The sequence below is a fragment of the Mirounga leonina genome, unplaced genomic scaffold, assembly GCF_011800145.1.
Source record: "Mirounga leonina isolate KUSES-001 unplaced genomic scaffold, KU_Mleo_1.0 Mir_151, whole genome shotgun sequence".
NCBI lineage: Eukaryota > Metazoa > Chordata > Mammalia > Carnivora > Phocidae > Mirounga > Mirounga leonina.
Genome location: NW_023270377.1, coordinates 5,964,769 through 5,986,484, shown reverse-complemented (window position 1 = coordinate 5,986,484; position 21,716 = coordinate 5,964,769). Strand labels below are relative to the sequence as shown.

Here is a 21,716-nt window from a genome sequence, read left to right as displayed (position 1 = left end):
GAACCAGAGTACCTCACGATGTAGTAGTGATAGACTCCATAACAGGGACATATTGGAGATGTTTTCAACATCTTTTTCCTTTCTTAGTGGGACATACATGAAGGAAGACATTTATATATGTAATACTCTTTCTTGAGAGAACATAGTTATGCAAATTTTTCACCCACTCAAGAAAGCATAGGATTATGCAAATCAGCGAGAGTGTATTATTGTAAGGATAAACTTGAACTTGGTCTAATATATATTAGCCAAAGTAAATCACTCACAGACTTCAGCATTTTAAATATCGGTAACAAATCGCAACGTGACCTGTGTCATACTGGTTTGGGGTGCAGAGACACATCAATCATGATCAACGGAGAGATAGTCAAGTCCGAGATCTGCCGCCATCACCCCACACCCTGGGCTCTTTGGAACAGAAGCTCCTGGTCTGCTTCTTCTTGAGATAGGTGAGTATTTCTAATGAGCCCAGAGTAAGTTTTATTTTTTATGCCTTACAGATTCCAACTATGGTGGCAAGATCCCCATTGTGTGTTTTGCCCAAGGAGGTGGCAAAGAGACTTTGAAGGTGAGTCTCGATTTGGTTTTCTAGAAAATTGATCAACAAGCTAACCCAGCAAATTTTTATTTTCAGAGCTTTGGAGCTCACGTAATTCAACCTGACTAATTTCTTTTACTACGGCAAGTAGGTAGTTGTATTTTCACAATACAGCGTTCCCTAACAGTCCAGAGGAGACTTCGGAAGAACATGAATAGCTTATATACCTAATGTTGGCTTTGGCCATCAGCCCATCAAGGAGAAGGGTTGACATTAACTCATAAGACTTACAGATAATAACCAGCATATATATTGGAAAACCATGGCCACCCCATCTACATGGAGATGAGCTGTGATCATACACAGACAAATTGGGGTTCCTAGACCACCAAAGGCCCATCCATGTGCTTCCTGGGCCTGCAAGGACTGAACCCCCATAAGAAGAAACCCCGAGCCCTAAGTGACTCTGGGATCACAGAAAGCTTCCTGGACGATTCTGCACCTGCAGTGTTGAGCAGTGGAGCAGGGAATTCTGCTTCCCACCCCATCTGTGTTACTCTGATGTTTCTGAGTTCCTGTTACCGGCAGCCGGGCTTCTGCCTGACCTTTTAGAAAGCATCAGTGTGATTGCATTCTTGTTGGTATTTGAAGGCATGCATATCATGTTGAAGATCTCACTGTTTTAGCAGTAGGACTTCACAAGAAAGTGATTTTTAACTCCTCCTTTTAATTAATTTCCACGTTGATTTGCCTACCCGCTGTATCCTCTATCCTGTGTATCACGATTCTTGATCCTCTCCACTCCCACCGACTCTCCTCCTGGAGTTACACGTAATTCCTGTTCAAGTTATTTGGAATCATAATCTAGCACTTTGTTTATTCTTTTATGTAACAATGGCCTATTCATTCATTCATTCATTCACACATATTTATTGAGCACCTACTGTGAGATCTCCTGCTGAGACCATTGTTAAATGAAAGTTTTCAGGGAAAGACTTTTCAGGGAAAAATTAAAGATTTTTTGAAATTGTCAGTATGTGAATGCTTGAAGAGCAGAAGAAGAAGAGAGGAAGAGAGATGGAGAGAAAGGAATTGAAAGATGGTTATGTTTACTAGCTCTCTTTCAAATTTTAGATTTAGAATTCTCTGATTTCCAGAGAACCACTGGGGCGCAGGCACTGAAGTTCTGTGACATTTCCCCCAAATGGCTGTGCGGCCAGTAACCACACCCAGGACAGGGGACAGGAGAGAGGAAGGACAGGTCTCTGTCTGATCACCCTACTCTGAGGGAGCTGTCCCTGTCTGATCACCCTACTCTGGCCCCAGCATGTGGACACCCATCCGCAGGGCAGGCAGTGGGGTGCAGAGCTGGAAACATCCCTCTGCCCCCCAGGATGAGGCACCCTGTGCTCTATGGGCGATGTGTTCTCCAGGAAGGTGTTTAGTCTCTGCTAAAGACAGGGGCTCCACAGTTTCTTCTGTGCATATAGATCACTGTGTCTTGCTGTCAAGTGATTTAAAATTCTTAAGACCTATAAAAGCCTCTGTGGTTTTTATAAAGGAAATAATAAAAGCATGGTGTGTATATATCTGGGAAACAAATTTAATTTTATTCTCTTTTCATAAAAGGAGTAAAGAAAATTATTTGGGAATTATAAGGGAAATATGTGTCAACATAATACAAAATATACGGCTGCCGCTTTGAAGGTATTTTCATACCTTAAAAGTATGAATGTGATAACCTCTGTCAGATAAGTTGTCAACGATAATATTGAATACTGTTTTAGGAGTTGTCATGCATATCTAGGATGTCAGTATTTGGAATGATGATTTTGTATATAGAGGTATTTTAAGCATTTATTTATGGAGAACTTAAGCTCGTGACACGTGTCCTTATTATGGGAATTGGTATTAACACAGGATATAATATAACTGGCTTATGTTCATTTATAGACAGTTGCAAATACTTGGTTTGCTTGTGACTAAAATAAAACCCCAAAGGAAGAAGTGCAGAGATATGTCAATGTGTTTGGTGGACCAGTTTGGTCCTGGAGCACGTTCGGTCGGTCATCAGTGTGTCTTCCATCTGGCCAACTCTGTCTCCTGTTTCCCAGGCCATCAACACATCCATCAAAAGTAAAATCCCCTGTGTGGTGGTGGAAGGCTCAGGGCAGATTGCGGATGTGATCGCGAGCCTGGTGGAGGTGGAGGACGCCCTGACGTCATCCATGGTCAAGGAGAAGCTCGTGCGCTTCTTACCCCGCACGGTGTCCCGGCTGCCTGAGGAGGAGACTGAGAGTTGGATCAAATGGGTGAGCTGTAGGGGGCTTCTGGGGGCTGAGAAGAAGAGAGTCAAGTTCATGGCAGGGAGGAAGCTGTAAGTGCCCGACTCCCCTAGAACTGCGGCTGTTTTGTCCATTCTCAGTGACACTGAAGCGATACTCTGGCCCAAACCAGGTCTCTTGCTGCTCATAAAAGTTAAATAATTCGCCAAGTGTCCATACCTGGTAAGGGGTGGCATTCAGGTTCAGACTCAAGTCTGTTAGCCAAGCTGGTAATCATTTTATGCCATGACTTCAACAGACGGTTAGCTTCTGAGTTTTGTGTGTGTCAGGGGAGCAGAGGAAAGAAATCCCTGGTAATCATGCTTTAGAACTGCAGATGCTAAACAGTCTACATCCACCGGAGATGTTGTTACTACAAAATAATTGCCTTTCTAAGTTAACTGGCCCATGATTCAATTCAGAATGTCTCCCCTTTCTCATCAGATCATGTAAGAAATGTGTACTTATCAGAATCTCTATTATACTTCCTATGGCTAAGCCTATAGAACTATTTTGACATAGTACCATGGCTTCTAACTATTCTGTTTTGTGAATGCTGTTGACTTGAACTGACTTGCATTTCCTTGACTGTTCAGTTCATTAGAAAGCCCACATTAGTATTAGTGGGTGCATTCACATCAGCTCATTCCAGAATGGCCTTCGATGTTTGGATATTTTTTAGGAGTATGTGCTGCCACTTGGGAATTTTTCCATAAAGGAAATAACAAGCTAGACAACGAGAGAGTTATTTTAGTCCTAGAGTCCATTTCGTCATGAGAGTTCAAGGTTGAATTTAGCATAAAACAATATTCTTTAACTAGACTGGCATTTCAACAGTATTTAGTTGTGAAAGCACCTCAAAACATCCAGTGCAGCAAACTGAAACCCTAGGATAGGGAAGGTAGTCTTGCTTGTGGTAGCTTCTGCCATTGTTTAAGGCAAACCTGGATGAACCAAATCCTTGTAAATCATGAGAAAAATCAACCCAGCCTTCTAGGCTGCCCGGTTCTCTGTGGTAAATTAACACACAGTGGGACCCTATTGGTCTTATTTAATTTCAGATGAATGAACAGTTAGCTGATAATTCTGGTGAGGTGCAGTGGGGTCGAAGTGATCAGGAAGCAAGTCCTTTCTGGATTAAGCTTTATTACCTTAAATTTAGAATTTAAAAACGAAGATGCATCTTCTTCGAGTCAATGTTGGTGCTGAATGATGGCCTGCCCCACGAATGCTTGTATGATATTCCTACGTGAATTATTACATTTTCCAGATTCTACTAAAAATGTAAAGCTGGGGGTTTTATATTAAAGTTCATGTTGGGATTTTCTTGTATCTTGGCCAAGTCCAGTTGAGAGACAGACACAAGAATCAGGCAAATAGAGATCAAATTTTATCGGCTTCATTGATGATGAAGGCAAAGTTGACAGATGCGGCTTAGGGATGTAGTCGTAATGGGCTTCCTGGTGCTCAGCCCCAGAATGAGACAGATGAGCCCACCCAGCCATAGATAGCGGCTGCCTTCTCCCAGGCTAGGTGTGTGGCTGATGGCAGACTGGAGCACTAGCACTCTGCAAAGAGCAGATCCCAACAAAGAAGCAGGAAAGTGCTGGCCAGGCAAGGTGAAAGTTACCAATCAGACATGTCACTCCCCCACCCTGAGTGGGAGTAAGCAAAGGGGTGGAGAATATCACGGGGCTTGATTTGGATGGAGCCTGCTCTGCATGGAAATATGTGGGTAAGGAATAGGAGTCCTCCCTCCCCAAAGTGGTTATACAGTTTTGATTCTCCACATATGGAGACCTAAATGGTCTGAGTCAATTCCAAACATCAGCAGAGCAATCCCAGAGACACTGTGTGTTGAGCATTGTACTCAAGGTGTTTTCCCATGATGGATGGAAGAAATTTAGGGGTTGGTTCAAGGATATCCACAGAGGAAGAAATAGACAACTCTTAGCTTACCCACCAAAAATGGCCCTGAGTCCTCTCCAGTGCCTTTTCTCTCACTCATGCAAGTTGGCTTGAAGAATCTGAGCCAGGTCATGTCCAAAGAACGGAGGCCATCTCATGGGTCCCCCACCCTCGATGAGGGATTTTGATTTCTATTTTCAGAAAACTATTACAGAAATCTGAAATAGGCTAAAAATGAGACACATTTCACTTATCCTTTCTGGGATTCATACCTCATTCACATTCCTATCTAATATGCTAATGATCCACCATAATTATGAGCATGTCAGAAGACATCCATCAATAATAAAAATTAGTCCAGCATTTTAATTATGCACTTATATGAAGGTTTGCAATTGGTACAGATTTCCCGAAAGACCAAGCTCAAGAGAGGAAGTATTAATTAATGAATGTATACATCCAGTCAGATATTAATTGAGCACCCCCCTAGGCTAATTAGGGGTGACCTCACTGATCTTGTGGACGACCAACCCCAAACTCTGAACTCATGGTTTCCTGACCTTTCCAGGGGACCCAGTTTACCTCTCCACTGGGATCATGCTTTCTCTTTCTACCAGTTCACCCAGAGTTGTTCCCCTGTGCCTACTCCTCACCTTCTCAAGAACTTGACCCTCCATAATGTCCCAATCTATCAGTCAGCCTAGATACCATTCATTATGTCAAACTCTTTCATCTACTCATTTATTCAGTTCATATTTATTGAACATATACCATATGCCAGGTTCTGGAATAAGCACTTCAGAAAGAACAGTATACACAATAGGAAGAGTCCTTGTCCTCATAAAGAAAACAGGAATTGGAAAAAAAAGTTTATGTTGAGTAATTACAATATATAGCATAGTATAATATCAAACTGAAATGGGTATGCTAAAGAAAGGTAACATGGGTTCTGAAGGGCATGAGCCAAGGGAGCTCAGCCTGGTATGAAGGGCCTCTCAGGGGAAGACTTCTCAGAGGAGGTGATGTGGGAGCTGTGATCTGAAGGCTGGAGTGAGGACTGGGATTGTAATGGTGAACAGCATGTGCAAAGGTCCTGAGGTGCGAGGCAAGCATGGCCTACCCAATGACCTGGAATACGTCAGTGAAGGTAAAAGTTTCAAGTGGAAGCTGGAGAGCTTGTGAGGGGCCAGGCCAGGCAGCTTCTTGAACACTGTTTAGGTTTGGGTCTTACTCAAGTGGAATGGGAAGCCACTGAAAGGTTGAAGCAGGGTGAGAATGTGGTGAGTTGTGTTCAGGAAAACTCATACTGGCTGTGGTGCACAGATAGGGCTGAAGGAGGCATGAGGGAGGTGTCAGAGAGGGAGACCAGATAGGATTCCCCACAGTTGTCCCTGGTCCCCATCAGTTTGCTCTGTATCCGTATTCACTTTCTCCTTCTTCCTTTTGGTTTGGAAGGAAAAGATGTCTCAGCCCCTCTGTGCTGCCCACCCCCACTTGTGCCCAGAATCTTGGGACCTGGACCCCTCCTGCCTATCATTTGTTTTCTTTTCTTTTTCCTTTCCTTTTTATTTATCTGTCAGAGTCAGAGAGAGAGAGAGAGAGAGAGAGAGAGAGAGAGAGAGAGAGTACAGGCAGGGGACATAGCAGAGGCAGAGGGAGCAGCAGGCTTCCCGCCTAGCAGGGAGCCCAATGCGGGACTCGATCCCAGGACCCTGGGATCATGACCTGAGCCGAAGGCAGACGCTTAACCGACTGAGCCACCCAGGCATCCCTCCTTTTCTTTTTTTAAAAGATTTTATTTATTTATTTGAGAGACGAGTGAGAGAGAGAGAGAGCACAAGAGAGTGCACAAGTGGGGCGGGGGGAAGGACAGAGAGAGTAGAAGATTTCCTGCTGAGCAGGGAGCCTGATATAGGGGTAGATGCAGGGCTGGATGCGGGCTCGATGCCGGGCTCAAGCCCAGGACCCCAGGGTCACAGCCTGAGCTGAAGGCAGACGTTTAACTGACTGAGCCCCTGCCTGTCATTTCTAGTTGGACCCCTTTCCTTCTGCCTGAGCTAGGGCTGCCCACATGGAGAGAGGACCCTTCCCTTCACGCTCCCCCTCCCCACTGCCCACAGTGAGTGCATCCCTGTGGTTTTCCTTTATTTCCTGGTCACCCCTGGACACTGCATCCTCTGAACTAAGGCCTCCAGCACTGCCTTCCCTGCAGCCCGAACTGTCCCTTCTAACGTTCAAATCCAAGGTCATGCCTGCTGCACTGCTTCCACCTTCCCACCCTGGCCCGAGACCTTCCTCCGCCTGTCCAGGCGAGACTCTCTGCAGTTCCAGATCCTCATTTCCAAATGTTGCCGGGCCCCCATCCCCAACCTGGAGCTCAGTAAACCGAAACCAGGCTGGCTTCCTCCTCCAGAGGAGATCTGCCTCGGCAAGCTCTGGCCAAGCCCAACGATGCCTGAAGCCTTGGGATCAGGTTTTAAAATTAAATATTACGGAAAAATTGCAAAGGATAACAACAAATTCCTTATGTCTTTATCCAATTACCAAGTCCTCTTGGATATTGTTCGCATTGGACTTTTCCTTCCCACGGGTTAAGCCCTTATGACCACACTTGGATGGTTTCTATGGCTTTCTGTTGTTCTTTTCTCCTTTATTCACTCATTCAACAATTGAGTGCCTACCATGTGCTGGCTTGGTGACATGTGTGTGCATGTGTGCACGCATGCAAGCACACACACTCATACGTGCATACTCACATGCACACACACCCATGCACACTCACACGCACACACACCCACGCACACACACATGCACACCCACCCACGCACACACCCCCATGCACACAGACCCACGCACACTCACATGCACACTCACACGCACACACACCCACGCACACTCACATGCACACACACCCACGCACACAAACCCACACACACACAGTGCACTCTCCCATACATACGCATACCCACGCACACACTCACACACTCACACTCGCATACGCATACTGACAGTGCACACTCTCACATACATATGCACACTCATGCACACACGCACACACTCCACACACACGCTCATACTCACAATGCACACACTCACATACATATGCACATTCACTCACACACTCATGCACACACATGCATACTCACACATGCACACTCTCACGTATGCGCACTCACGAACTCACTTGCACATGCATACTCACAATGCACACACACATGTGCACTCTCACACGCACACTTGCACACTCACTCACACATGCACGCACGCACACACACTCACCCCAGTCCGAGTCTCAGCTCTTCAATGGGGACTTTTTCCCATGTGTTGCTCTTGTTCAACCAGTACTTTGTTCTCATTGTGCTTAAGGACTCATTATTCCAATTCAGATGTTAAGCACCATGAGTGCAGGTGCTGTAGGTGAGGGAAAGGGATCTGGATCACCCCTATGGGCGGTCTTCAAAAAAGGATGGAATAAAAGGTTCTTCACCAAAAGAGAGAAGTTTTTGCTCCTTATGGCTGAAATCAATTGCCTAACTGTGCTCTTTAAATCCTGCCAGCTCAAAGAAATTCTCGAAAGTTCTCACCTATTAACAGTTATTAAAATGGAAGAAGCTGGGGATGAAATTGTGAGCAATGCTATTTCCTATGCTTTGTACAAAGGTGAGTAAAAAATAGCTCCTCTGGAGGTTTCAGCTTTGTGTTGCTTTCTGTGGCTCCTAACGGCCGGCATTTATTTTTTGAACAGCTTTATTGAAATATAATCTTGTACTTAATTTTGGTTATCACGGATTGGAAGCTAGAATAATTACTATTGGCCTACTGAGTTGAATCTCTTTGGTTGAATGTATTTAATAGAACAAGAATTTTTATGTCATTAAAATACTGGTCAAATACGATCCCAGCACTCTCCAAAGCACTGTCTGTAACAGTGATTTAAAATTTTCATCTGAGTCTCAGGAGGTGGTAAAAGCTATGCACCTTTGTCCTAGGGTTTCACATGTATGAACACACACGCACACACACTTCACACACATAAATAACTTTGCATTCAGTTTCAGGAATTTACAAATCTCCTGAAGCTTATGAATGAACCTGTTTTAAAATTCTCATCTGTGATCTTTGCTGTCTTAGAATTCCATCAAGGTGGGTGTTACCTGAAGTAAATCGATCCTTGGCAAAGACCATGTAGAGTTGAGCCACCTGATTAATATATGTAAGGTATGCAGAGTAGGGTAAGGTACCTAGGAAGTGTGATGTAAGCATTAACTATTTATTGAATTATTCTTATTGTGTTTGCCGAAATCTGATTGTAAGTGTATTTACTAAAATGGGATTATATTTGTAGAGATACATAGATACAGAATATATTTGCTCTGGAAAAGACATTAGAACATTGTTATAATAGAGCTCATTATTTCGTAGATTTAGATAGAATATAAGTCAGATATGGTCCTTGAAATGTAACATTCATGGAATTTGAATCTATGGAACATATCAATATAGCATAATTACACCATTAGGATTTGAAATGGAAAGATATTATTATGGTTTGAATTGATCCTCATTATATGCTTTAGGACATGCAGAATACGGACAAGAGTGAGTAAAATAAAGAATATATATAAGAATGGGTGAAATGACAGTTCTGAGGGTCTGATTCGAAGAGAACGTGCTTAGAATTTGCTTTATAAATGGCTCTGATAATTGGCTGTGGGATGGTTCCAACTCTCTTTTTTCTGGTGAGTTGATGTTTCCCCCCTATCTTCCTACAGCTTTTAGCACCAATGAACAAGATAAGGATAACTGGAATGGGCAGCTGAAGCTTCTGTTGGAATGGAACCAGCTGGACCTCGCCAATGACGAGATCTTCACCAATGACCGCCGATGGGAGGTAAAGAGCAGCTCCCCCGGGTTAGTCGAGTGTCAGGTCAGGCCTGCTTCTCACGAGGTCTTCAATACCGGATCTTGCAGAGGACTGTCCCCTCTGGTGCCAACCATCACTTTCCTCATCTGTAGTATATATAGGACGATCGCATGGACTTAGTAGGTTTGTAGTCAAGAGATAATCAAAACAAAAACACCCATGTAAGAAAATATCAATCCACTAGCACCATCCAGTGTTCACAGCCCACGGTCCCAACATGAGAGGCGCTTCTCCATCTAGGTGCAGAGGTTCAGACCCCCTCCTGGGAGCGGATGGGGACACGTATGGGGACAATATGCACAGGATGGTTGAAAAGGATTATCAGGAGTAGCTCGACTGAAGTTCAAGACAGCGGTGCTCATTTTGCACCTTGCCCCATCTGCCCAGCCAAGCTGTGGTAAGAGAGTTGTCAGCAGTGAGACGTGTAAGGGTAAAATAGAACAACTTGATTGAAGACACACAATGAATGTCTTAGAGCTGGAGACTCTAGACTCTCTGCCAAACAAGCACCTCCATTACGGAAATTGTATTGTCCGATAAAAACCATTTTTTTTCCAGTAGACTGATTCTTTTCACTTTTGATTTGATCAGAGGTATATAAGACTGCATTTTTTAGCAGTGTCCTCTTGTGTACAGCTCAAGTTAAATCAGCCTTAGGAGCTCTGTTCAGTAGGAACAATTACAACCCATCACCCTTGGATCTGCGGGGCTGTGTGCTGCTTTGTATTCTGCTCTTTTGGATCAATCTAAGTCATTAGTTGGCAGTGAGAATCTATTTAGTTTTATACGTGTACGTGGAGATCGGAAGGTTTGTGTATTTCATGATGTTCATCCTGCATAGTCAGGTTCAGCAAACACTTCTAGGCTCTTTGTTGCAGAATCAGATGAAGACTTGGTTTATATTAATACGTTATCAATTTTAATAATGTAACACAAGTAAAGTAATGGCTTCTGGATTTTAAAATTATTCATCCCCCTAGCAAACATTATCTTGTGTTTGGTCTTTGCAGTAGAATGAACCCTATTGCTCGCTGCAAGGCTTTAGTAAGTAGAGAGAAGGTAGAATTATAAGTAGATCAAGTTAATTGATTTGTAAATTAATCCCTGTGTGTGAAATGTTCTATTTAAGTAAGGTCAGATGCTGCATATAAACATAAACTTAGGCATATATTGAATGGTACATTTAATTGTATTAACTCTGCTAAAGATAGTTCGGGGTGAAGGGCATAATGGCTAAGAGAACAGACCCAGGAGCCAGTCCATCTGCATGACTTAGCCTCTGCAAGTCACTTAACCTCCCTGTACCTCAATTTCCCTCTACGTGGTGTGTTGGAGTCAGCTCATGTTGGCTTGCACGAGCTGACTGCTAAGGATTCAGAGAGTTTGTGAGTCAGTTGTTAAATACAGTCATTATTAAAAATTAAATTATAGAGGCGCCTGGGTGGCTCAGTCATTAAGCATCTGCCTTCGGCTCAGGTCATGATCCCAGGGTCCAGGGATCGAGTCCCACATTGGGCTCCCTGCTCGGCGGGAAGCCTGCTTCTCCCTCTCCCACTCCCCCTGCTTGTGTTCCTGCTCTCGCTATCTCTCTCTGTCAAATAAATAAATAAAATCTTTAAAAAAAATTAAATTATATAAACTCAGAATTAAATTTTTGTATTAAAAACAAAGGCAATAAATAATCAAAACGCATCACTTTCTAATTATTTTACTACATTTGCTATTATGTGTGCTCTGGAAGTTGTTTAAATCTATTATATCTTCATGCTGGAAATACTAGACAGTGGGGTGCTTCTCCACGTCTGTTCCCAATTCTGCCTTCAGTGAGGTCACACTGGTGGCTGAAAATTGGGCATAGTGGGAGCATTTGCACCACAGGAATTGGCAGGTACCACAAATCAGGGCTTATTATTTTCTCTCAGAGATGTGGTTATTAAACATTTACCCACACACCAGCTCTCATCTGACAACGGAGGTTATGATCATAGAATCAGAGCAGTACCTACCTGATTGGATTGTTATAATGATGAAATCAGATCATGTTTCTGAAGCACTTAGGACATTGGCACATATTAAACACTATATAAGTATTTGTTGAAAAACCAGTAAAAGCCTTTGGAATCATGGTAATATTTGTGTGAAATCTTACCCCCCACACCAACCCATAGCAGGAACGATCTCATTCTGCCGGTTCATAATCCAGGACTCCATGGATACCAGCGGATCGAGTTACTGATATTTTTTTGAAGGCCTGTTCTGACCTCAAATCTCTGAAAAATCTTGACCCGTGTTAGTTCATTTCACCCCAGCAAGCCCCTATTTTATAGAAGAGCAAACTGAGGCTCGGAGACACGGTCTTGTTCTAGGTCACACATCTAGGTAATGGTAGAACTAGGATTTGGAAACAGATGTGTCTGACTGCAAAGCTTTTCTCTTTCCCCGTCTGCCACGGTTCCCAGTGTTGTCCCTGGACTGGTGGTGGCATGAGCATAACCTGGGGACTTGCGAGCAACACAAATCGTCAGACCTCACCGCAACCTGCTAAAGCAGAAATTCTAAGATAGTCTCTGGCAACCTGTGTTTTAGTTAGCCCTCCAGGTGACTCAGATTGAAGTTTGGGGACCACTGCCTTGTCCAGTGTGTGACCAAGGAAAGGTAAATGATCTAGAAGGATATGGGAAATGCTGGGCAATGGGACACAAGCCTTGAGGACAGGGGCGAACATACAGCTGCCTCCTGCCGCCCCAGGGCAGCCTCCCCTTCCCTTTCCTATCCCACCTGGAGCCATAGTGTGGGGACTTAGGGGACACTTGACCATTCCCTCTCTAGGCAATGTGTGATCCCCAGCAGTCCATCATGAGGCAGAAATAGTTAATGCTGCCCTTGGCAGAAGATGTTCACCGAAAACTGGGGTCAGGCAAGCATTGTGAGTGGAGCGGGCTGTGTGGACGGTCATGAGGAGTGTGTGTATGTGTGTGTGTAGGGGGGACTTTGGGGACTAGAGACTCCAGGTTCTGGGAGTGGCTGCTCTTTGGTTCCAGCTGTTGGTTCTCCGTGTTGTCAGAGTTTCTGGTTTTCCCTTCTAAATCTGGATTTTGATGCTGACAATGTGGGGATTTTTATGAACCTTCTAAATGGTAATGTTGGCAACTGAATTGAACAGTGAGGAATATTCTGGAAGATGTGAAAGCTAGGGTGGCCTGTTGCCCACTGGTTTGTGTCTGAGGTAAACACTAATCATCTTTAATAAGAGTCTCAATAAGCTCCTATGGGATAGGTTTATCAGGGAGCTCAGCAAGTGGAGGTAAAGATAAATAATACTCAGGTGTAATTGTCAAGTGTCCCAGTGACTTACCGCGATGGAACGTGACCAGCCCTTCGCCTGGTGGTGCGTAACTAGAAGGGCAGCTCCCAAGGTGCAGAGCGAAGAGCGGGCTGGTGGTCCGTTCACAGTGTCTAGTGTAGACTTCAGAGAGATGGTGCGAGCCTCATGGCCCCTGCGTGCTTCTTGTATGCCAGGTGCTGGGATAACTTCCTGACCGACATTCTCCCCACATAATTATCTCTCCTGTGCCATAGCAAGAGGCCAGGTCACTTCCAAGCCCACATCTGGCTGACTTCAAAGATTCCACCTTGCCACTTCCCTGTCTGTTTGAACTACAATCAAATGTTGTGTTAGAACTGAAAAGATAAAATTTATTCCCAAAACAGGATTAAAAGAGAAATTGAAGGTACTCTTACTTTGTAGCTGGAAATGCGATGCGATTGAGAACGAAAACACTTTGTGTTTCCTTTGCTGGCCATGGGGTCTGAGCCCCCTCTCTGCTTTCTCCGCAGTCTGCTGACCTCCAAGAAGTCATGTTTACGGCTCTCATAAAGGACAGACCCAAGTTCGTCCGCCTCTTTCTGGAGAATGGGTTGAACTTGCGCAAGTTTCTCACCAACGATGTCCTCACTGAGCTCTTCTCCAACCACTTCAGCACCCTCGTCTACCGGAACCTGCAGATTGCCAAGAATTCCTATAATGACGCCCTCCTCACATTCGTCTGGAAACTGGTGGCTAACTTCCGGAGAGGCTTCCGGAAGGAAGACAGAAATAGCAGGGATGACATAGATGTAGAACTTCACGTATGTACTGGGGCGGGTTGTCTGCTTTTGAGTCTTCCCACAGAAAATATCTCCATCTTTCTCACTTCTTCCCTTATTGCCACAAGTAGGTAGGCATTGTTAATTTTTGCTACTGCCTTTACTTAAGATAACGAGTCTACCTGGTGAGTTGTCTGATATCTTGCTCTAAGCTCTGTGCTATATTTCAAATTATTGTTGCGGTTTTTCTTAATTGCAGAGCTCGGTGTGGTACACACACGTTCTGAAGGCATCTAACAGGAAGAGGGACAGATGAATGGCTCCCTGTTCACGTCTCAGCCTTTTGGGTGTGATCAATTGCCCATGTAAAAGTCGGCCAAGTTTTCCTTTGTCGATAAAAGGGGCAGTGAATATTTATAAAGGGATAATCCAGGTGCCCATCCGGGAGGCTGTTGTGGGGTACCACCTGAATTCTCCCAGGCCTTCGTGTTTCAACCACAGGCGGTTCTTTTTTGTTTGTTTGTTTGTTTGTTTAGTTTTTAAATTGCTGTTGGCACATGTTTCTACCCTTTGTGCCTTTCTCTCTAGTCATACATCATCTTTTATGATAGGTAAGAGATTTTGTGTCAAATTATCCTACCTAGTGAGTTGCAGTGATGAAGATCACACCACTGTGCTGCTGGGATGGATTCATACATATACTAACACACAGAGCCCTCCACACATGGGGTGCTCCCTTGGGGCATCCTGATACCCGCTTTCATTCTTATGCCAGTGCATCTACTAAAGGGACATTCCATTCTCATGCTGACCACACGCTCTAACTCCTCACAGGATGTGTCTCCTATCACTCGGCACCCGCTGCAAGCACTCTTCATCTGGGCCATTCTTCAGAATAAGAAGGAACTCTCCAAGGTCATTTGGGAGCAGGTAAATGTCTAGGTCCATGCCAAATTTACCCCAAATGCTCGCTTTGCTGTGGTTCTTCTGACCTCAGAACTCACATGCCTAATCTAAGACATCACCAATAAAATGGAATGTTTTATGTCAAGTGAATATGGTTGTGCCTCTGTTTCCATGTTGGTGGAGGTGTGGTTGGGAGGGGAGGTCCCTGGAAGGTAGCTGTGCTTGGTGGGCAACCCAGTAGGCTCTTCTTCTCAGGTGTGTGTAGGTGTGGGATTGTTTTCCAGGTAGATACAGTTTTGAAGTTTAATTAAAAAAATTATTTCTAGCTTTATTGCACTAGAGGTAGGAAGTAGGGTTTGTCTAAATTCTGCTTTGGGGAACTTACTGAGATTTTTCCTTGTGATTTAGTACGTAATGGTTTATGTCAGAGTTGTGGAGAAGCTACCTTCTCCATTATTAGAACACAAAGTTGGATATTGAGTATGGAGTTCATACGCAGTCTTACTAGCTACATGGTCGGCTCTCCCGTGTCCTCATCCACTCTTCCCCTCTTTGAGCTGCTACAGTGTGGTGCAGGGCAGTCAGGCCTCCTGCTGTCAGTTTCTCATGGCATTTATCTTGATGTTTTCTTTTTATGTGCTAATTCCACATTCACGACTGTGAGTATCTTCAGGGTCAACACTGTTTTGTGTACATTGCAAATTTTACTCTGAATCATTCAAATTTCACCACTTCCTGCTCTTGCCACGAGTTTGTCCTTGTCTGACATTAATGCTGACTTGACCACTTCAAGGGATTATGAGTTAACTAACATTATCCACCCCTCTAAAAGACTAGGGGCTGCACTCTGGCTGCCTTGGGAGCCAGCAAGCTTCTGAAGACTCTGGCCAAGGTGAAGAACGACATCAATGCCGCAGGGGAGTCCGAGGAGCTGGCAAATGAGTACGAGACCCGTGCAGTTGGTGAGTCTCCAGGAATGGGCCACCACAGTGGGCACAGGTGTGGCAGGGGGCACGCACGCACCTGTTGCACTCACAGGCCAGGTGGCAGAGGTGAGCGGCATATCCAGGCTCCCCTCTCTGGCCTGATTTAGGGGCTGCAGGCCACATGGTCAGGGGTGTGCATGCCACTGCAGAAGCCAGAGGCCCCTTGGCCCTGCCACTTACTGATGTTTCCAAGAATGGACGCAGGATAACGTGAGTGTCTCATCTCACAAGCGCCAGGGCCACACACAGGCTAGGTCTAAGAAACTCAGCACCCCAGTGTGGGGGCAGGGAAGGAGAGTTTTTGGATGCTTTGGAGAAACTGTGACAGATCTGAGATTTTTACCTGAGTTGCAAGTTATCAAGTTGGCCTGTCCGTTTCATATAGAGAAGACCCCACACCCCGGGGTCAGGGACACGGATGGCTTATTACTAAGGGCCCAGGCAGCAGTCAGAGCAGCATCGTGGATTGGTCCCCATGCCTTCATTCCCCTGGGGTGACATGACTAAGGGCTGCTGTTGCCTACCTTGCAGCTCCCCCAAAGTTTAGGGGACTAGGGGCTTCCCCTGGGGCCGCAGGTGACCTGCTCATGCTCCCCTCCAGGGCGTGATTGCTCATTACCTGGAATGGAATGGGGGAGAGGCATTGCTAAGCAATACCCTTCTGGAATGTCCGAGTTCTGTGTGCTGTTCAGTCATCCTTGAACAAAGCTTGTCAGTGCTGTTTGCTCAGAAGGTCCGGACCATTCAGGAGCATGAGAAACCCAGAACAATTGCCTCCCGACGACAGAGTTTGGGCCTGCTCAGTTTTCCCTTTTTCACTTGGGGGTTTCCAGTTTGCAATGGGGCACGCTGCAAAATGCACGCACCTTTGTCTCTCGTCTTACGTAATGAACAAAATGCTCGTGCGTTTGGCTTCTCTGCGTTGGCAAAAGGGTGTCCAATCGTTTCTTTTAATATACTAAAATTTCAAAGATATTTTATTAATTTCTGATGAACTTCAGAAAATGGATCTCAGTATTTTGACTTCTAAAAAATTTCCCGTGAGCATTTATACTCCAATTTCTATCATTAGGTCTCAAAATATAAGCACACCTTTAACGCAATAGGTCAGTGGTTCTTACACTTGTTGGTTGGTTGGTTGGTTTGCACCGGGTGCCTTATGGGGCAAAGCGCCCTCACCAGGATCGCAGAGAATGTAAATGAAGGGAGGTGGAGCTGCTCTGGTGGAGGGAGCAGAGGGTCTGCATCCCTCCCCAGTGCAGAGCCCCACCAGAGAGTTGGGGGGGGCTCCCCATGTTCCATGCAGCTCAGTTCAGTGGGCTTTTATCGACACCTGCTGCCATCAGGAGCTGCGTCGGGCGTGGTGGGCCTCGAGAGCCCCTTTGTTCAGAGAGGGATTACGCGGTGCCCGCCTTCTCTGTGCCTTTTAGAAGCCAGGCTTTTCCCGAAGTCAGGGCTCGGTTGTGGGGGGCGGGCAGGCCAGAGCTGGGTCTTTGCCTGCCCTGCTCCCGGTGGTAATGTCCCTGCAGAGCTGTTCACCGAGTGCTACAGCAACGATGAGGAGCTGGCGGAGCAACTGCTCGTGTACTCCTGCGAGGCCTGGGGCGGGAGCAACTGCCTGGAGCTGGCTGTGGAGGCGACGGACCAGCACTTCATCGCCCAGCCCGGGGTCCAGGTAAACGGCGTGCAGTCACCAAACGCCACCTCCGGAAAGGGGCCCTTTCCATCAGATGCTATTTGTGGCGTTAAACAAGACAGCATTAAAAGCAGACCTTCACCTCCGATGTGAAAACCGTAGCAGGGAAAACTGAGTGCCGTCCAGGAGATGGCAGCATAGAGGCGTTGGGAGAGACCCCGGCCTCGTGAGCCGGGGGGAGGGGGGGCGGGGAAGAATGGGCTTGCAGTTTCCACAAAGCACACAGTACGGCACCCACCGTAATTAGGGGCTGGGTCTCTGGATCCCACGCCTGGGTCTCAATCCGCTGTGTCCCCAGTTATGTGTGTGGTGATGGGCCACGGCACACAAGCTCCTGAGCCCTAGTTCCCTCGTCTGTAAAGGAAGGGTTGCTGGGTTCCGTGGGATAGATGTGACAGCTGCCAGCCCTCGACTTCAGTGCGTGCTGTTATAGTTATTATGGGTAGTAATGGCACAAGAGGAACCAGCAGGGAACGGGTAAAGCCAGCCCAGAGGTTTCCTGCCCTGAGCTGAACTAATGGCGGTTTGCACTTGGCGTCTCAACTTGCAGAGGGGAGATTTTCCCACCCATAGTCCCAGTTGGAGGGGTCTGGGTGTGAAGCGGGGGGTAGGAAGATGTGGGCGAACGGACCCCATCTGTCACGCACACATGATGTGCGTGATTGCGTTTGATCTTCATAGCATGTGTGGAGGGGGAGGTCATCTCATTTTACTGATAAGGACTCAGCTGTTCAGAGAGGTTCTGGAACGTTCTCCAGGTTGCACTGCTAGGAAGTAGCAGAGCTGAGATTTGGTTCCATGTTGATTGTCCATTTTGTGGACTTTCCGTTACGCCGTGCAGCCAATAATTAGCAAACTTAGCAAGGCGTTTGTGAAATAAGTCCATTTGCTGCTACAGCTAAGCGAGAGTAAATGGCAGCAGTCATCAGTGACAAGGGACACACAAAGAAAGACTCTTGCTGTTGCTGTTTTAGCCTCTGCACCATAGCGCATTGGAGTGAGGCTGGCACTGGGGTCAGGGTTACCCAGGCGGCTGAGCTGGAGGCCAAGGTGGGCCACGCTCTGCTCACAGCTCCTTTGGCCCCAAGCCCCATCTTGCTGGTGCCCCAGAGCTTGGGGCCGGGGGAGGCTGACTCTCGATCTTGTCCAAGCTTACCGGTCCCAGGGGTTTCAGCCAGATGCCAATTCATTAATACTCACGAGAAATCTCACTGCCAGACACATAGGACCAGGGAGCCCGTTTCCTGAGTGCAGGCTGCTGCCTGGGGTCAGATGTTGCTGGCGGCCATGGAACCTGAGCTAGGGGAGAACCTTCTGTGACTGGAGGGGCCTAGTGATGCCGCTAGATGTGTTCATCACCTCGGCAGGAATATAAGAGTGAGGAAGCCTGGATGTTACCTGTCTTTGTTTGGCTCTCTGAGAAGCAGGCCCCAAAGCAAGGATTTAGATGCAAGTAGTTTGTTTTGGAGGTGAGCCTGGGAAGTGCATGCAGGCGGTGGGGACAGTGAGAGGGGCAAGGGAAGGAAGCAGATGCGGGTGTGCTAAGGAGCAAGTTGCCACTGTGCTCAGAGGCGCTCAGTCCTGTGGAGACTTCCCGGGTCTGCATGGAACCTGTCCTGGTGTGGCAAGCAAGCTGGCATTGACCCACCAAGTGCAGCTTGTCCTTGGTAGGGGCTGTCCTTCATGGGCCAAGCACATGCCTGGCTGCAGCAGCCTAGGCAGAGCCTGGCAGGCTCCCCGGAAGAAGCAGCTTTTGCGAGAGGGAAGGTCTGATGGGGCACGCGGGCCCTAGTCTTCCCAGCCAATGCGTCCACGCCAATCCCCTTCTGACGAACAGGGCCGTTTTTGAGAGCTGTGGGTTCCTTTGATGTGGACCAGTCTATGCTCACCCTTTTGTGTTGCCGTGAAATGCAGGTCCAGAGGCAACCTGAGTTTTCTAATTCCCACCTTCGTGGGAGGCCCCGTTCCACCTCTCCGGGGTTGGTAGTCTGGGAAGAGCTTTTTCATGCATTTTGGCTCCAATTGATGTTGAGACGCCAGCCGTCATCCCGTTCCTGTCACCTGTCTGCCTCCAGCAATGAGTCCTGGGGGTCCTGCAGGTAGTGCCGGAGGGGTGTGTGAATTTGCAGTCATGGAGGTGGAAGGAAGCAGAAGGACTCTTGTTTAAATTTACATAGAAAGAATTAGAGGTGGTTAGAATTCATAGCTTTAGGGAATTTGGACTCACACAACCTCTATTTTAAAGTTCACAGAACCCAAGTTAGGAAAGGACTGAAAATCAAACAGACTTGTGAACGGTTTTATTGTAGCCCCTCAGAGTCCAGGTAACTAATAGCAAAGGAGAGGACCTGAATTTGGAGAGTTATTTATTTTGAGGAGGTGCGAGGACTGGGAAGACAGGTTGCATACCATCCTGAATTTCGTTGCATTAATGAGGACCCGTGTCCTTTGTCTTTGTCTCCCTGTAGAATTTTCTTTCCAAGCAATGGTACGGAGAGATTTCCCGAGACACCAAGAACTGGAAGATTATCCTGTGTTTGTTTATTATCCCCTTGGTTGGCTGTGGCTTTGTATCCTTTAGGTATGAAACCGAGACACGTGATCATGTCTGTGAATGTGTATGTATGCACGTGCTCTTATGTAAAGGGTTATAAAATCTGGAATTTAGGACGTTCTCGGGAAAGCCTACACAGTAGGGCGGGGGATCTTCTCTGGCTTTTCCTGGGTTTGACTTCAAATAGGTAATGGTAGAGGTATGTCTTCAATATCTAAGGCAGAATTCAGATTTGTTGATCCTGGAAGGCCAGGGGCTGAGTTTTGGCGGGGTTGCTCTTAGAAGGCAGTTCTGGCTCCTCCACCCCAGGCTCTGAGCCTGGGTTCATCTGTGTTCAGGAGGAGGGCTGCAGGCCCCACAGGAGGTGAGAGCAATGACGGTGCTCTCACCTCTCCACCCAGGAAAAAGCCCATCGACAAGCACAAGAAGATCCTGTGGTACTACGTGGCCTTCTTCACCTCCCCCTTTGTGGTCTTTGCCTGGAACGTGGTCTTCTACATCGCCTTTCTCCTGCTCTTTGCCTACGTGCTGCTCATGGATTTTCACTCCATGCCACATTCTCCTGAGCTGGTCCTCTACGCACTGGTCTTTGTCCTGTTCTGTGATGAAGTGAGACAGGTAGGACAGTCCCCACGCGAGGCACCTCCTCCTTTCCTTAGCAGGTGGCATCTTCCTCGAGCCAACGAGGAGCAGAAGTTGCTTCTGGAGCTCCAAAGTCATGATTTTTCTAAAGTAAATGATGCATTTTCAAGCATCTTAGCACTCCAGTGAGGTTTCTTAGCACCAAGCTCGCTCCTTGCTGATTACTGTTAATTGATGGAAATGAATTACTCAGGATTGGGAATGTGTTCAGAGAGAAGATTGACCTTGGACTGTAAACCCACTCCTGCCATTACCATCACCAGGGGAGGCAGACGAGCTGGGGGAGACTTTCAAGCTAAGAGCATCTTAATGCCCAGTGTGTCAGAGTGACAGTGTTGGAAAGTCATATAAGTCCCTGCAGATTTCAGGGAGTGCGTGTGAATTATTCATGGTGCTTTTCTGCAGTTTCTTTGGGATCTGCATTTTTTGGCAGCCTCTCCCCGCCATCGAGCTTAGCCCAGGCAGGCCTGGCACATAGCAGGTGCTCAGTTAGTCATTGTTAGATGGATAAATATTGATGGTGAAGGATGATGTTGTCCCTAAACCATTATGAAAAGTCATCCCAGAAAATCTTTTCAGACTCAGTGATTATTTGAACACTGCGATTACTGTTACTTCTGTTGTCCCTCCCAAACCAAACCCCAACATCATACCCGTTCAATAAGTATGCTGATGTTTACACGGTACTATGACAGGCGTTACAGGAGATTTGGAGGGGCACAGAACGCTGTTCTTGACCTCCAGAGTCATTGCCTAGTGTAGGAATCCTAGATTGCTTTCAGCTATCATGTCAAGTCTGATAGACTTTTTTTGTGGCTTCCAGGGACCCTGGATGGAGGACGATTCTGACTTTTTCTTTTCTCAGCAGGAGAGTGTCTTGGTCGATTATCAGTGTGTGCTGTGGGCAGGAGGGCTGGGAGGAGTCTTGGCATCAGTGCCCTGCGTCTGCCTCCCCCTGCCGAGTAGGTGCAGGTGGGGGATAGGGATGGAGCAGAGGTGGAGGAAGAACAAGACAGATGACACAAGTCAGTGCTGAGCACGGACAGATACAGGCTTTCTGTCTCCAGCAACTCTCCCCCAGGACAGGGCCCTGCTGATGGGTGGAGGATTCTATGACCTCACATCAGTCTCTTGAGGACCCCACGTAGTGGC

At 46.6% G+C, this 21,716-nt stretch overlaps 1 protein-coding gene across 1 annotated transcript in view; it reads left to right on the top strand.

Moving 5' to 3' along the window:
* The window catches only part of TRPM8 (transient receptor potential cation channel subfamily M member 8), an 84,558-nt gene that overhangs the window by 31,346 nt on the left and 31,496 nt on the right, over window positions 1-21,716 (top strand). Inside the window, exons 8-17 of the mRNA XM_035006563.1 lie at window positions 501-568; window positions 2,653-2,850; window positions 8,328-8,430; window positions 9,543-9,661; window positions 13,532-13,822; window positions 14,615-14,710; window positions 15,519-15,648; window positions 17,202-17,347; window positions 19,837-19,949; window positions 20,324-20,540. Of these exons, the coding sequence (XP_034862454.1) occupies window positions 501-568; window positions 2,653-2,850; window positions 8,328-8,430; window positions 9,543-9,661; window positions 13,532-13,822; window positions 14,615-14,710; window positions 15,519-15,648; window positions 17,202-17,347; window positions 19,837-19,949; window positions 20,324-20,540 (1,481 nt within the window). The remainder of the gene's footprint in view (window positions 1-500; window positions 569-2,652; window positions 2,851-8,327; window positions 8,431-9,542; window positions 9,662-13,531; window positions 13,823-14,614; window positions 14,711-15,518; window positions 15,649-17,201; window positions 17,348-19,836; window positions 19,950-20,323; window positions 20,541-21,716) is intronic.